Source organism: Helianthus annuus, chromosome 11 (assembly GCF_002127325.2).
Source record: "Helianthus annuus cultivar XRQ/B chromosome 11, HanXRQr2.0-SUNRISE, whole genome shotgun sequence".
NCBI lineage: Eukaryota > Viridiplantae > Streptophyta > Magnoliopsida > Asterales > Asteraceae > Helianthus > Helianthus annuus.
The window spans coordinates 29,902,148-29,917,301 of NC_035443.2; the positions used below are offsets into that span (position 1 = coordinate 29,902,148).

The following is a 15,154-nucleotide window of genomic DNA, read 5'->3' on the forward strand; positions in this document are numbered from 1 at the left end:
AAGAAGTCACACCAAATAAACTCACGTTTCCGCAAAAGCCAGGGTGTGACAGCTTGGTATTAGAGCCTCGATCATAGCGAACTAGGATTCCTTCTCGAGTCTAGACTATGATCACTAGGGCTCTCACGAAAACATTTTTACATTGCATACACTAAATGTCCAGATAAAGGATACAAAATTTTTTTACAAACAAAAAGGCACAAATACACTTTTTCAAAATTCATGGTTTAGTCTTAGAGACTGAGGGAGTTCAGCCTTAGAGGCTGGGAAGGTTCAGCCTTAGAGGCTGGGGAGGTTCAGTCTTAGAAGCTGAGGGAGGTTCAATCTTAGAGACTGAAGCGTTCAATCTTAGAGATTGGGGAGGTTCAGTCTTAGAGACTAGGAGTTGGTCTTAGAGACCAGGGAGTTAGTCTGAGAGGCTAGGAATTCAGTCTGAGAGGCTGGGAGGGGTAGTCTGGGGAGACTAGGAGGATTACTTGTTTGCTTTATTGTGACTTACATGTTTATTTTATTTTATGTTGATATATGTGCATATATGAGGTTGTGTTACAAACACCATGGTTTCTTCTTCCGACACAGGAGTATCAGACACAGTGGACCACATGGCGGTTGTGTCAGACGATGAGATACCATCCGAGGGAGATGTTTACACGTCAGATACCACGAGCACGGATGACGATGATTTTCAGCCGTTCGCTCTGCCAGACATCGGAGTTGAGGTTCATCCTGCTGATGGCATTCCTGCTGGGGATCTACCTCTTGCTGTGATCCCTGCTCCCGTTCCACTTGTTGCTTTTCCCATGGCAGATGTGCCACTCAATGTCGTGTCTGATGATGACATTGATCTTTTCGAGGAGGGTCCCCCTGAGGGCGACTATGAGGGTGGGGCCCCGATTGATGTTGATGCTATCCTTCCTATTGCTGAGGCTCCTGTAGAGGAGGCTCCTCTTGATTCACCTATTCCAGACTCGTTGGAGTCTGTAGCATCTGCTTCTTTGCACGACCAGGGTGTGCAGCATCACTCTCCTGACGCTGACCCCGACGTAACGATGTCAGCTGCACCTGGTCCGTCACACAAGTTTGAGTTTGACCATGAGATCGATGGCGATTTTGACCCAGTTTTTCCTCCTGATTTCGATCCTGATCATGAGATCGAGATTATTCATATGGACCAGCCCTTAGAGGCGCTAGTGGCTCCTATTGATCCGTTGTTTGACATCCCTTCCAACTTTGATATGGACCTCGCTAACCCTGAGCCTGTCATGGCCCCAAAGCCTGTTGTTACTCCTGACCCTGCACCAAAGCCCGACCCTGTTCTCGATGATGCACCAGCCCTTGCACCACCCATTGCTGACCTTCCCACTGTTGCACCACCAGTGGTGGATGATCCTATTGCTGATGCACCTTTACTTGATCCCGTGCCGGTATTGGTTGACCGTGCACCTTTCGCCGCTCACATCGATCCTCGTTATGCTGACACCCGTAACGGGTGGATCGAGGATGATGACAACTACCCACCGTTTGTGCTACCCGTCACTCCTCCCGTAGCACCTGTTTCCGCACCTTCTGAGATTCCATTGTTACCCCCACACACCTCTGACGCCCATCGCACTGATCTTCCCATCACATTCCTCCAGGACATACCGCCACCTCGTCCTGGGGAGGGTTCATCAAGGCAGCCGCCTGTTTTTGTTCCACCTGTACCGTCATCAGTACCATTCATGTCCCAGTTCCCTCATACTGCACCATCATTCGTACCTTCGGGCGAGCCGTTTTTGTGGACTACGCCCCATGTTATGCCATTATCTGACCCGTACCACCCATTTCATGTGGGTATACTACGGAGGATATACTTGCGTCGTTGCAGCTACAGCAGGACGCACTGAGCCGTCGTATTCAGGAGTTAGAGAGAGCTCCATGTCCACCTTGTCACTGTCATACCCCCTTTGCAGCACCACACACTCCCCGTCCGCTTTCCCCTGATTCGGATGTTCGTTTCCTTACATCTGAGCAGCAGATTGCCTATTTACTGTGCGTCTGTCGTGCACTTGAGGAGGACTGGTTGCACATGCGTCGCTTGCTCTTCTCTCATTTTCCTCCTCCTCCTCCTCCGCCATCAGCATAGATATTTTTGGTTTGATGCAGGTCGATCATTTTGGTGAGAAAGTCGCAATTGAGCCAGCATACGAAGACTTTTGAGAGACCACACTTTTTGTATATGATATGTGTAGTTTGACTTGTATTTTGAGGGTGATGTGACCCTAAGATATCATTTGGATGTATGATGTACTATTAAACATGTAAAACAATATTGTGGTCGTGATTAATGAAAGCTCATTGGCAACGTTCTCACTATATGCTTTGTTGAATTATTTATTTTATATATTAACATGGAATGTTATGTGATTGATGAATGTTACTATATATGCATATTTATTATACTTACTATGACCTGACCGACATGATCATATTTTAGAAGATGCCTCCACGACGCGACGCGTGCATGCCCACTACTGAGGCGGAACTCCAAGGGATAATTGCCGCGGCTATAGCCCAGTATGCGGCCTCCCATGCAGAAACAAGCGGAAATATCTCGAACAACAACGGCAATAACAATCCACCCAATGGTAATGTTAAGTCGTTTGAGATATATTACAATACATTAGGATATTTCTAGCACGTCCGCTAATACCATTTGTAAATTCTAACGTATGTGCAGGGTGCACCTACAAGCAATTCCTCGACTGTAAGCCCGTGAATTTCAACGGCACTGGAGGTGCTGTTGCGTTTGTCAGGTGGGCTGAAAAGACAGACTCTGTCCTAAGGATGAGCAAGTGTGCTCCTGAGCAACAAGTGACCAACATCTCAGGGCTGTTTCTTGATGGGGCCCTATCGTGGTGGAATCTACAAGTGCAAACTTTAGGAGAAGCGGCAGCTTATGCGTTAACCTGGAATGAGCTGAAAGAGCTAATGAGGAAAAAGTACTGCTCGTGAGCTGAAATACAGAAGCTAGAGACTGAGTTCTGGCACCTAAAGATGGAAGGACCTAAGATTGCAGAATATGTTCAAAGGTTTCATGATTTGTCCCATGTGGTGTCGTACATGGTCACACCCGAATTTAAACGTGTTGAGCGCTTTATCTGGGGATTGGCACCCGAGATCATGAGCATGGTTACCACGTCCAATCCTGCAACGATCAAAGAAGCCATCGATCTCAGTGTGGCACTTACTGAGGAAGCTATTAGATTGAACAAGTTTTCAGTTTCGGAATCAAAGAAGAAGGAGACTCATGTGGAGTCGTCTGGTGAAAACAAAGCACACCGGCAATGTGAGTAAGAAGGGTGAACCAAGCACACCGGCCAGAGCCACAACCGGTGTCGAAAACAAAGGGAAGGGTTACATGGGCACTCTGTCCAAGTGTGATACATGCCAGCGCCATCATTCTGGCCAGTGCAGATTGAGGAAATGCGAGTCATATGGGAAGAACGGCCACTCGAAGGATACGTGTTGGGCCGGAACTGGTGCTAGGCGTGGTGGTAATCAAGGTTATGGGAATGGTAATGGAAACCGCCAACAGGGAGGAAATGGCGGAAATGGAAACCGTGGGAATTTTGCGAACTAAACTGGGAGTGGAAATCGCAACCAAAACAACACTCAGGGTGGAAATGGAAATGGTAATGGTCGGGGACCGGGATGTTTCAATTGTGGAGACGTTGGACACTTTAAGAGGGAATGCCCAAAACTGAATCAAGCTCGTGGGAGAGTATTCAACATTGGCGCAAGGGAAGCACGCGAGGATCCAAACATTCTCACTGGTACGTTCCCTATAAACCAACGCTTTGCATCTGTTCTGTTTGGTACTGGTGCCGACTATAGCTTTGTATCGTTAGAATTTAAGAAAATGCTTGGGTTAACTGCTAGTAAGTTAGATGTTCCGTACTCAATCGAACTGGCTAATGGAAAGCTAGTTGAAACCAATGAAGTCATCAGAGGATGCATAATTGAGCTGGGAGAACGCGAGTTCACTTTAGATCTACTACCAGTCGAGTTGGGAAGGTTCGACGTGGTAGTAGGGATGGATTGGTTGTCAAGCAACAAAGCCGAGATTGTTTGTCACGAAAAGACCATTCGCATCCTAATAGAATATGGAGAGACGATCGTAGTCCATGGAGAAAAGCGTGATACGCCTCTGAGAATCATTAGCTGTCTGAAAGCTAGAAGGTGTTTACAGAAGGGACGTGTTGCCTTCTTGGCACACATCGTGGATAAAGAAGCTGCTGAGCCAAAGATCGAAGACATTCTGGTCATAAAAGCATATCCTGAAGTCTTTCCAGAAGACTTGCCAGGATTACCGCCCCAAAGACAAGTCGAGTTCCACATTGACTTAGTTCCAGGCGCCGCGCATGTGGCTAAGGCACCCTACCGACTTGCGCCTTCAGAGATGCAGAAGTTGTGAACGCAGCTCCAGGAGCTGTTAGACAAAGGATTCATCAGACCAAGCTTCTCACCTTGGGGAGCTCCAGTTTTGTTTGTTAAGAAGAAGGATGGTAGTTTTCGCATGTGTATCGACTACTGAGAACTGAACAAGTTGACAATCAAGAATAGATATCCTCTGCCAAGAATTGATGACCTATTTGACCAGTTGCAAGGTTCAAGTTTCTACTCAAAGATCGATTTATGTTCAAGTTATCATCAACTGAGGATACAAGAGGAAAGTATTCCCAAGACTGCTTTTAGAACTCGATATGGACATTACGAGTTTCTGGTGATGCCGTTTGGGTTGACAAACGCGCCAGCCGTTTTTATGGATTTGATGAACAGAGTTTGTAAGTCGTACCTCGACAAGTCTGTGATTGTGTTCATCGATGACATTCTGATCTACTAGAAGACGAAGGACGAGCACGAACAACATTTAAGAGCCATTTTGGAGCTACTTAAAAAGGAGAAGTTGTATGCCAAGTTCTCGAAGTGCGAGTTCTGGTTACGCGAAGTCCAGTTTCTTGGACATGTGGTTAATGGAAATGGAATCCATGTGGATCCCACAAAGATCGAAGTGATAAAGAACTGGGGAGACTCCAAAGACGCCAACCGAGATTCGGCAGTTCTTAGGTTTGGCAGGTTACTATCGAAGGTTCATTGAGGATTTCTCAAAAATCGCTCAACCTTTGACTTCCCTTACTCAGAAAGACAAAAAGTTTGATTAGGGAGACAAACAAGAAGAAGCGTTTCAGTTATTGAAGAACAAGCTTTGTAATGCACCAATCTTATCACTACCCGAAAGAACGGATGATTTTGTGGTATATTGTGATGCCTCGCGTCAAGGTTTGGGTTGCGTGTTGATGCAGTGACAGAAAGTTATAGCATACGCGTCACGCCAATTGAAGGTCCATGAGAAAAATTATACCACGCATGACTTGGAGTTAGGCGCGGTGGTATTTGCATTGAAGATCTGGCGACATTATTTGTATGGCACGCGATGCACAATCTTCACTGATCATAAGAGCCTGCAACACATATTTGACCAAAAGGAGCTTAACATGAGACAAAGACGCTGGGTAGAGCTGTTGAACGACTACGACTATGAAATCAAGTATCATCCAGGGAAGGCGAATGTGGTCGCCGATGCCCTAAGTCGGAAAGAAAGGATCAAGCCCATAAGGATTAGGGCTTTGGAAATGATTGTCAAGACAGACCTCTCATTGCGCATCCGTGCCGCGCAGAGAGAAGCTCTCAAAGAAAGGAATGTTGAGGACGAGTATCTCCGTGGGATGGAGAAGCAATTGGTACCAAACGAGGAAGGAACTTTGTGCTTCATGAAACGAATTTGGGTTCCTCTGTTTGGTGGATCGAGAAAGGTTATTTTCGATGAGGCTCACAAGTCACGATACTCGATTCATCCAGGAGCGGATAAAATGTACCAAGACCTTAAGGATTTCTACTGGTGGCCTAGGATGAAAGGCGATGTTGCAGTATATGTTAGCAAATGTTTAACGTGCGCCAAGGTAAAGGTCGAATACCAAAAGCCTTCAGGTCTTCTACAGCAACCAGAAATACCAAAATGGAAATGGGAATAGATTTCATAACGAAACTGCCAAGGACGCCCAAAGGCCATGATACGATTTGGGTAATAGTAGACCGTTTCAAAATTTGCGCACTTCTTGCCAATCAGGGAAAAAGACAACACGAATAAACTAGCTGAGATATACATGAGAGAGATTGTTGCACGACATGGAGTGCCTCTCTCAATCATCTCTGATAGAGATGGACGATTCGTGTCAAGGATTTGACAATCCTTTCAAGAGGCATTTGGTTCTCAATTAAATCTGAGTACAGCATTTCACCCGTAAACTGATGGACAGAGTGAACGAACGATTCAGACGTTAGAAGACATGCTGCGAGCTTGAGTAATGGATTTAGGTGGAAGTTGGGACACTAACCTACCATTGGTCGAATTTTCATACAATAACAGTTATCATGCAAGTATTCAAGCCGCACCGTTCGAAGCTCTTTATGGACGCAAATGTCGATCACCAATTTGTTGGCCTGACGCGGGTGATAGACAACTAGTTAGTCTGGAATTAGTCCAAGAAACGACAGACAAGATTGCACAAATCCGATAGCGCATCAAAGCGGCTCGCGATCAACAAAAGTGTTATGCGGACCGAAGAAGGAAACCTCTGGAATTCGAGGTGGGAGATATGGTTTTATTGAAGGTTTCACCCTGGAAGGGTGTGGCATGCTTTGGGAAGCGTGGGAAGTTAAATCCACGTTACATTGGCCCATTCAAAATCCTGCAAAGGATTGGGCTTGTAGCTTACAAATTGGACTTACCTGCTGAACTTAATGGCGTTCATGATACATTCCATGTATCAAACCTGAAAAAGAGTCCAACTCAAGAGACAGTTGTCATTCCTGCCGACGAAGTTCATATCGACGACACGCTCCACTTTGTTGAAGAGCCAGTTGAGGTTACTGATTGGAAGATTAACAAGACACGCCGGAGTAGTGTCAAACTCGTCAAAGTTCCATGGAATGCAAGACACGGGCCATAATTCACGTGGGAACGTGAGGATCGTATGAAGGAGAAATACCCCCATTTATTTCCCAAGACCCCTGCAACTAGAAGCAGAACCTAAAATTTCGGGACGAAATTTTCTTAACTGGGGGAGAATGTGACAACCCTCACATTTACAGGTATCCGTACAACTAATTAATATTTAATTTGTGCTTAATGACTGTGCTTGATTACAACTGTAGATTTAACTGCTTACTGATTTCTGTTACATACATACATATGCATCACATTTCATACTGTCACTTCATTTATTTCATAAAAACATTAGTGACAAACTTGATGCACAAAGCACAGTTAGCACACTGAGCGGATAACCCAGAAAACGTGCTGACAATGCCAGCACCTAGACAGACAATGTTTTTTGAGGCCAGTATGAGCCAGAGATAGAATACTACACTAGTAGGGAGTGTAGGGAAGTGAGGACCATAAAACTGCGTCACTAGGTTATAGTTATAGTGCCGGAAAGTGCCTAAACCACACTCTAAATGCATAATTCTGCACTTAATAACAAAAAATTCAGCATTTAATTTTGCTAGTAAGGTGCAAAAACTTTACAAAATGGTCCTAGATACTTTCCAAAGTGTTGGGAATTAAAAGTGTCACTAAAAGTATTATAAAAGACATCTTACGGATTAATTAAGCACTTTAAGGAACAACACCCAACCAGACAACCGGACACTACCCGAAGCACAAAAATATTGCCAAACACATTGTTATTATTTCTCTGAGCTAGTTAGGGTCCCCGAACACCCTAACACACTATATAATTAATAACACACCATAAATCACTAACTTAGCATTTGAATTCTAACTAGATCCATAACTATATTGTTGAAACCCAACCCTATAAAACCCCCCCCCCCGGCGACGGTCACCATGGGTGACCCACTCATTGATTTCTTTCATTATTTAATTAGATTATGTTGGTGGATAATAAGGCATGTTACACAATGGTTAATGAGGGTTAGGGGATTATAAGTAAACCTTGAGGATCTTCATTCTCTCACCATCAAACTCACCAACATCAACAAACACTCCTCCCTCTCTTCTCTTTGGTCTCGGCCGACCCCCACACCACCCACCACCACCATCATTCAAGCTTCTTCAACCAATCTAAGGGCATCCAAAGGTGTTAGTGATCATACAAACAAGTTTGGTGTGTTCGGAAGCTCAAGGACCTCTTTCATCTTCTTTTATCCACCACTTTTACACTCTTGAACTCCCCTAGCCTTGTGCTAGTGGTAAGAACTTAGATCCTTGCATTTTACATGTTGTTTAAGTGGTTAATGATGATTAAAGATCAAAATGATAAGAACTCTAAAGAACCATGAACAAAGTCTTGAACATAAACTAACTTGTGATGAAGTATGGTTAAAATGATGAAGAAATCATGATTTTCATGTGTTGTTATGCTTGTTGTTTATTGTTTGTTAGTAAAAATGATATGGATCATCATATGGACTTGCTAGATCATGATTAAAAACATGAACTAGCAAGATGGAAAAAGTAAGAATGTTGTGGATGATGGAATCATCCACGCATAAACTATGAACTTGAATACATGGGTGTTTTCTTGAAAAATAAAGATCAAAGTAAGTTATAATCTTGTAGATCTAAAGATCCAAGAGTGGTTTTTCAAAAGAACCGAGTGAAAAGTATGAGTTTTGTTAAAACTTGGATCTTACATAAACTTAACACATTTTTAGTGGATAAACAAGTGTAGAAACACTTGTGTAATAAGAAAATTTCACAAAGAAATATTTTTAGAAAATATGACTAGAAGTTGTAAATATTCAAACTCTTTAAAAATGAAGTTTTAAAGGAACTAATCACATTTTTAAAGGTAACAAGACTTACAAAGTATGCTAGTAAGTTACTACATACTTTTATAAATTTTCAAGTTCATGAGTTTATGGTTTATGCTTGTTTTTGATAAGTTTGGTAAATAGAAGTTGTATGTTGATGATTGAGAATTGATTGAATGATTTTATAAAAGAAAATGATATGCTAGTAAGCATGGACGCCTCCATTTACAAAGGAAACTCTGGCGAAATTTTTCTAACAAGTGTTACAAATATATTTTTAACTTGGTTTTCAAAATAAACTTCGCCATGATTTTTATTACAAAAATACTAAGTGCCGAAGGTTGATTTTCGTAAATAAAATTTGATAAATATATATGTAGAATATATATTTTATACTAAAACGCTTGTGTGATTGTTTGTTTATTCTGTGCACTAGATATATTATTTTTAGGATAAAATAATATAACTATTATATACAATGAATTACGACTCCAAAATAATAACAAAACTCTCACGAAATAAATATTTAAGTTACGCAATTATTATTGCAATACGAAACGCTAAAACGTAACATATGTAATATTTCAGAAAAATACATTTACACGTATATTTTTGGTAAAATATTATTTTGGAAAATCTATGAAGTAAAATATAATATTTTTGGGAAAAATATGTATATTTTAAATTAAGATGTTTTAGACAAATAATTTAAATATATTTTTCTAAGTGGGACTTAAAATATATTTTTCGGAATTACAAGTGTACATGTATAAATACCCCCATCCTTGGGAATTCTGGACATGAAATAGTTGCCTAACTATTTTTCCTAAATACAAAAGTTAAGTTAAAATAATTAATATTATTTTAACAAGTAGCCAAACTTGATATAATATCAAGGTAACGCAACTCAAAACATTAAACTCTAAGCCAAGGCACGACCCATCCGTCTAATAGACATTAGTACGTGTAGGTCGTCGTGCAGCAGACCGAGTTTGGATCGATGACTATTTCAGGAGACGCACTTCTGTGAGTTCATGTCCCCCTTTTCTCTTTTCTGTTTTCAGTTTTATACTTCGGGGGTGAAATACATGCGACAATTATTACAAACGTTTATTTACATGGTATGGTTAGCGTAGGGAGGGTTTACTACTAGATCATGTGAGGGGTGGGTACAAAACATAAGGCCATCAATCCTCGTTGTTAGGACCGAGGGACACAAGAGTGATAGATCTATTTGGGTGTAGCGAGCCCACACCCGTGAGGCAGGGGCGGCCCATAGAGGTGACTGTGTCTTACAGCCGAAGCCCGGTAACAAATTTGCTAGGTTTGAGTCTTCCTGCACCTTTTCACACATACTAGTGGCTTTGCAACCCATTGGTGATCTCTTTTTTTCCTTATTGCTACATACCAGGGACTTTTATTCATACATGAAGGGTTTGTACATACTCACTTTTACATGAACTCGCTCAACTTTTGTTGATTTTTCAACTACATGTATTTCAGGAAATTAATGGATCTGGCGAAGTGTGCAATCGTGTCAAGCTGCGTAGGGAATAATGATGTCATCCAGGTTTAGGAGGTGTAACCCTTACCTGGACGGGTTACATGTCCTTAAACCATGTTTTTATTCATGTCTTTTGTTGTGTCATGTGAACACGTTTTAAATTATGTCATGGTTGTAACTAGTTTTATGTGTCGACATTTTAAACAATGATGTTGTGGTAACTTTAAATTCAATGAATGGATGATCATCATGTGTTTTATTTTCATATAGCATTGTTATGATTGTTGCTATGGGATTAAGAAATCACACCAAATAAACCCACGCTTCCGCAAAAGCCAGGGTGTGACAAGGTTTCACCTTGGAAAGGAGTCGTGAGATTTGGAAAGAAAGGAAAACTTGCACCTCGATATGTGGGACCATTCAAGATTGTGGAAAGAATTGGGAAGGTTGCCTATCGACTAGAGCTACCTCCAGAGCTTGGAAATATTCACCCGACTTTTCACGTTTCCAATTTGCGAAAGTGTTTAGCTGACGCTGATCTTTATATTCCTCTCGACGAGATCCAAATCGATGAAACAATGCACTTTGTCGAGAAACCTGTGGAGATCGTGGACCGTACTTTCAAACAGTTGAAGAACAAACGGATTAAATTGGTCAAAGTTTGTTGGGAGTCCAAAAGTGGCCCAGAGTTTACTTGGGAACGTGAGGACCAGATGAAGGCGAAATAACCGCATTTGTTTTCACAAGCTTCCTCTAGTTAAAATTTCGGGACGAAATTTCTTGAAGTAGGGGAGACTGTGACAACTGTGTTTCTATAGTCGTGGTTCAATGTAAAACAATGTTGATTATTAATAAAACAATGTGCTTTGGTGTTATTATATGTGTTTTTGAGTTACTATGTGTGTATTTGTGTTTGGTGATTTTTCAATTTGATTCAATTCCGATTTCAAGCTCTAAATCGCTTTCTAGATGGTTATATGCGCACTGATGCGTAAATATAACCAGTTTAACGCAACAAACACTCCGGAATAGTGAAATAGGCTTAATATACCTTAAATAACCTCTACATAACTTAGAAATAAGTTTTGGATGGTTTGGTGTGTTGAAATCAAGTTTGTTCAATCGCAGGGACTATTTGTGCCAAACTGCAAAACTATACCGATTTGTATAGTAACGAACATTCTGGAACTTGATCATAATTTAAACATACCCTAAATATCCTTTACATAGCTTAGAAATAGGCTTTGAGGGGTTCGGTATGCTAAAATAAACTTTATTGATCAATAGGGACTAAAAGCGTCAAAAAGTGCACAAGTTTGCATTTTCGCGCATATCTTACGTTCTGAATACATCCGGCCATCCAAAAATTCATGTAATCATTAAAATATTATGTTTTAGTGATTGGCTTGATAAAAATCCATTTGTCGCTTGATTTGGATCGTTTTTGCGTTCGTTACGACTTCCGTCGTAATTAAGCGAATAACGCAATCGTACGACCAAACGAACCGATATCCGAGATATTTTTAGCACATTTCAAGTTCCCTATACTTTAACTTCATTTTACAGCTTTGAAATAGGGTTAACGGGGCTTAAACGTGTCAAAAATGCATCAAATAACAAGTTTGGGGCTTCAGGGGCCTGTTCTGCCAAACTGTGAAAGTATCAGACCTGCAAGGTCCTTACGGACTGTATGGGGATGCTCTTGCGGTCCGTAAGCAGGTGCCAGACCAGCAGAATGCAGAAACATTGAACCTGGTCCTTTCCACATGTTCCCATGGTTTACACCCCCTGAATTTCATTCTATGGGCTGGTATTTAGATGCCCCTTGTATTTGTAAACCATGTGCCCACAGGGATGGTTGAGAATGAAGCTCGGTTTTCGATAAACGATCTTAACGGTTCAAGGAAATCTATAAATACCCACCTTCACCTCACTTGCAAACCCACACTTGATCTGATTTTGGCTCTCTAAGTTGAAGTTTATGCTTCAAACCCGAGAGTAAATCGGATCAAGAGCTTGCAGGGACCTTCTGTAAGTATTCTTTCGTGCTTTTCATTCGTTTTTATCGTTAAAGTCAAATTGTGTTTGACTTTCTGCATTGACCAGTTTATGGTCAACGCGAAGTTCGTTTGAACTTCATAACGTGAGCGTAATCACGATGGTTATAGTCCCTAGTGGCTATACCTACTGATTACCACCTCTAGGCTCAATGACGAGTCGTAGTTTCGGCCAAAATGCGTATTCTCGCGTATTTTGTAACCAAACTACTCTAGGGTATCAAAATCGTTTGTTTTGATATCAAAACCTGTTTTCTAACTTAACTAAACATGTTCTAGCATGTTTAGCTCGTCACTTTTTTTAGATTAGTGCTTATGTAGAGTCGTAAGTCAAGCGGACTAAACACCCGCTTAGACTTTCGAACACGACACGTTTGGTCGACCATTAGGATCCGACCAAACATGTCTAGTGACCATAGTAGCATAGGGAATAACCTTCCGAGGTTATACCTTATGGGCACCTAGTTTAGGTAGTTGTATGATAAGTAGTTTATATGCCATAGGTAAATTACCAAAATACCCTTTTCATGTGTAATTGGTAATTAAGCATATGTAACCTAAACTTTTGTCACGTAACCGATTATGTAACATATTTAAACATGTTTTGGCATATAATACTTGTCATAGGACTAGTTTGACGTCTCGAACGCGTATTTGCGCACACGACATATTAAAGTAGCGTAAGCTACCTTAATGGGTCGCGATGGGTCGAAAGCACTTAGGTTAGGTTTCACTTTAGGATGTAAGATTTGTTAAACCATATCACATGAGTTCCAATACTCATTTGGTTTACAAGACTTCATTCTATCCGATCGTCCGATTTAGGCGTCTATTGTTTGACTAGTGGTTCGATTACTAGGTGCTACTTGATTCCTTTGGTTTGCTTGAGGTTGTTTGAAGTTCTATTGATTGAGGATACTTTGCACTTCATGTGAGTACATAGTTCCCCTATTTTACTATTTTTAAACGTTTTGGGGTGATTCATATATACGAAATGTTTTCAAGGTTAAACGATGTTTTCAAAAACGATTAAGGTGGTTTATACAAAACTAATAACGATTTCAATAAAGTGAACAAACTTGTTGGTTGTAGTCACATAACAAATGACATTCATTAGTATTAATCAAGCCGACCAGTATTAGGTTATGGTACCATTTGATCTGACAAATCCCGTTATTTTACTGCACCAATGGTTATGTGTGGGGGTTGTGGGTAACGACTGAATCTAATGTTTGTTAACTTACCCTTTGGTGGTTTGTTAACTCGAGAAGCGAGAAGCGAGAAGCGAGGTGGTCGAGTCACTAAGGTTTGAATGTTGTTAGCAAGACAACCATATATAGTTTTCACAATTAAAACGAGGATGATTTAAATGATTTAAACGAGTTAACGGTTTGGAAACGATTTTAACGAGTTAAACGATTTGGGTAAACGATTGGTTTTTGGTTAGTGATTAGATAACGGTACGGGTGTGATATGATGAAAAAGCATGGTGGATACGCCGCTGGTACTTCCTATATATAAGTGTTTTCATCATATTACATATCGTGGCGTTATTTAGTTCACTTGGGTAAACGATTTTGAAACGATGTCAGACAACGATGTTTTTCTAAAGGATATAAACCATACGAGTTTTTAATGAGTTTTTTACAAGATGTTTTTACAAGTTGGTTTTCTAAAACAAAATGTTTTGGGGTTAAGAATCATGGCTACGAGATTTTACATACTATAACCAACTTGATTTGAGTTGATTCTGTTATGTTGCGATACACTTTTCAAAACGAGGTTTGTATTTTGACTCTTGTAGTCTAATTAAGTACTGCAACATATAAACGAAGCCATGATTCCGATACTCTTATAAAACCTATGTACTCGCTAGCATTTCTTTGCTGACTTTGTTTTTACATATGTTTCAGGTGTTGTTGCATGATGTGATCTCTAGGATGCATGCGTCACATAGGATCTGGACGAGGCCTTAGTGACTTTAAAACAATGATAGACAATATGTAACTTGTTTGTTCTATGTCAAGACAATGTTAATGTTTAATTTTATCAATAAAATGAAACACTTTTTGTATCCATGGTTATGAAACAATTATTCTGTTGCAACACTCACCGACCTTTCCGCCACGGTTTGTTGTCCTACGTGGTCGGGGTGTGACACCCCATGCCAACACTGGCCCCATTGTGGTCGACACATCGATCAATAGCTGCGAAACGGTGGGAAGAAATGTATAGACCGTGGTTACAGCACTACTACGAGTTAATCGATCCTAAATCAGACTCAGAGAAAGACAGAGACCCGAGTTTAAATGTTATCGAAGATTAAGCAGAAACTTGTATTTTTTGTAAATTGTAGAAATTTTTTAATTTATAAAGTTTGTATCATTTTTAATTTTTATAATTCATAATATTTGTATTATTTTTAACTTTTCTAAATTATATTTGTATTTATCACTAAATAATATTGTTTTCTATAAATAAACAAAGGAAAACACAAAAAAATGGAGCTTTATACACGCTGCGTAGGGATTCCTACGCATCGTATTAGACCAAAATGACAAAACAACCCAGTGGTGACTTGTTTTTCTTATATTGCCTCTTATACAAGAGGTCGTGCGCTCTCGCCCATGCGTTGGCGCAGTACTTCACCTCTGCGCATCATCGATAGGAGCGCGGACTGTTATACGGTGGCGCCTACGTGACTAGATAGCCC

General features: G+C 40.8%; 1 protein-coding gene across 1 annotated transcript; it reads left to right on the forward strand.

The window, feature by feature from the left end:
* Window positions 1–557: 557 nt before the first annotated feature.
* On the forward strand, window positions 558–1,886 carry LOC110888011 (vegetative cell wall protein gp1-like). Its single transcript, XM_022135559.1, has one exon. It carries the CDS (start codon window positions 558–560, stop codon window positions 1,884–1,886), a length of 1,329 nt encoding a protein of 442 aa, XP_021991251.1.
* The last annotated feature ends 13,268 nt before the right edge of the window (window positions 1,887–15,154 follow it).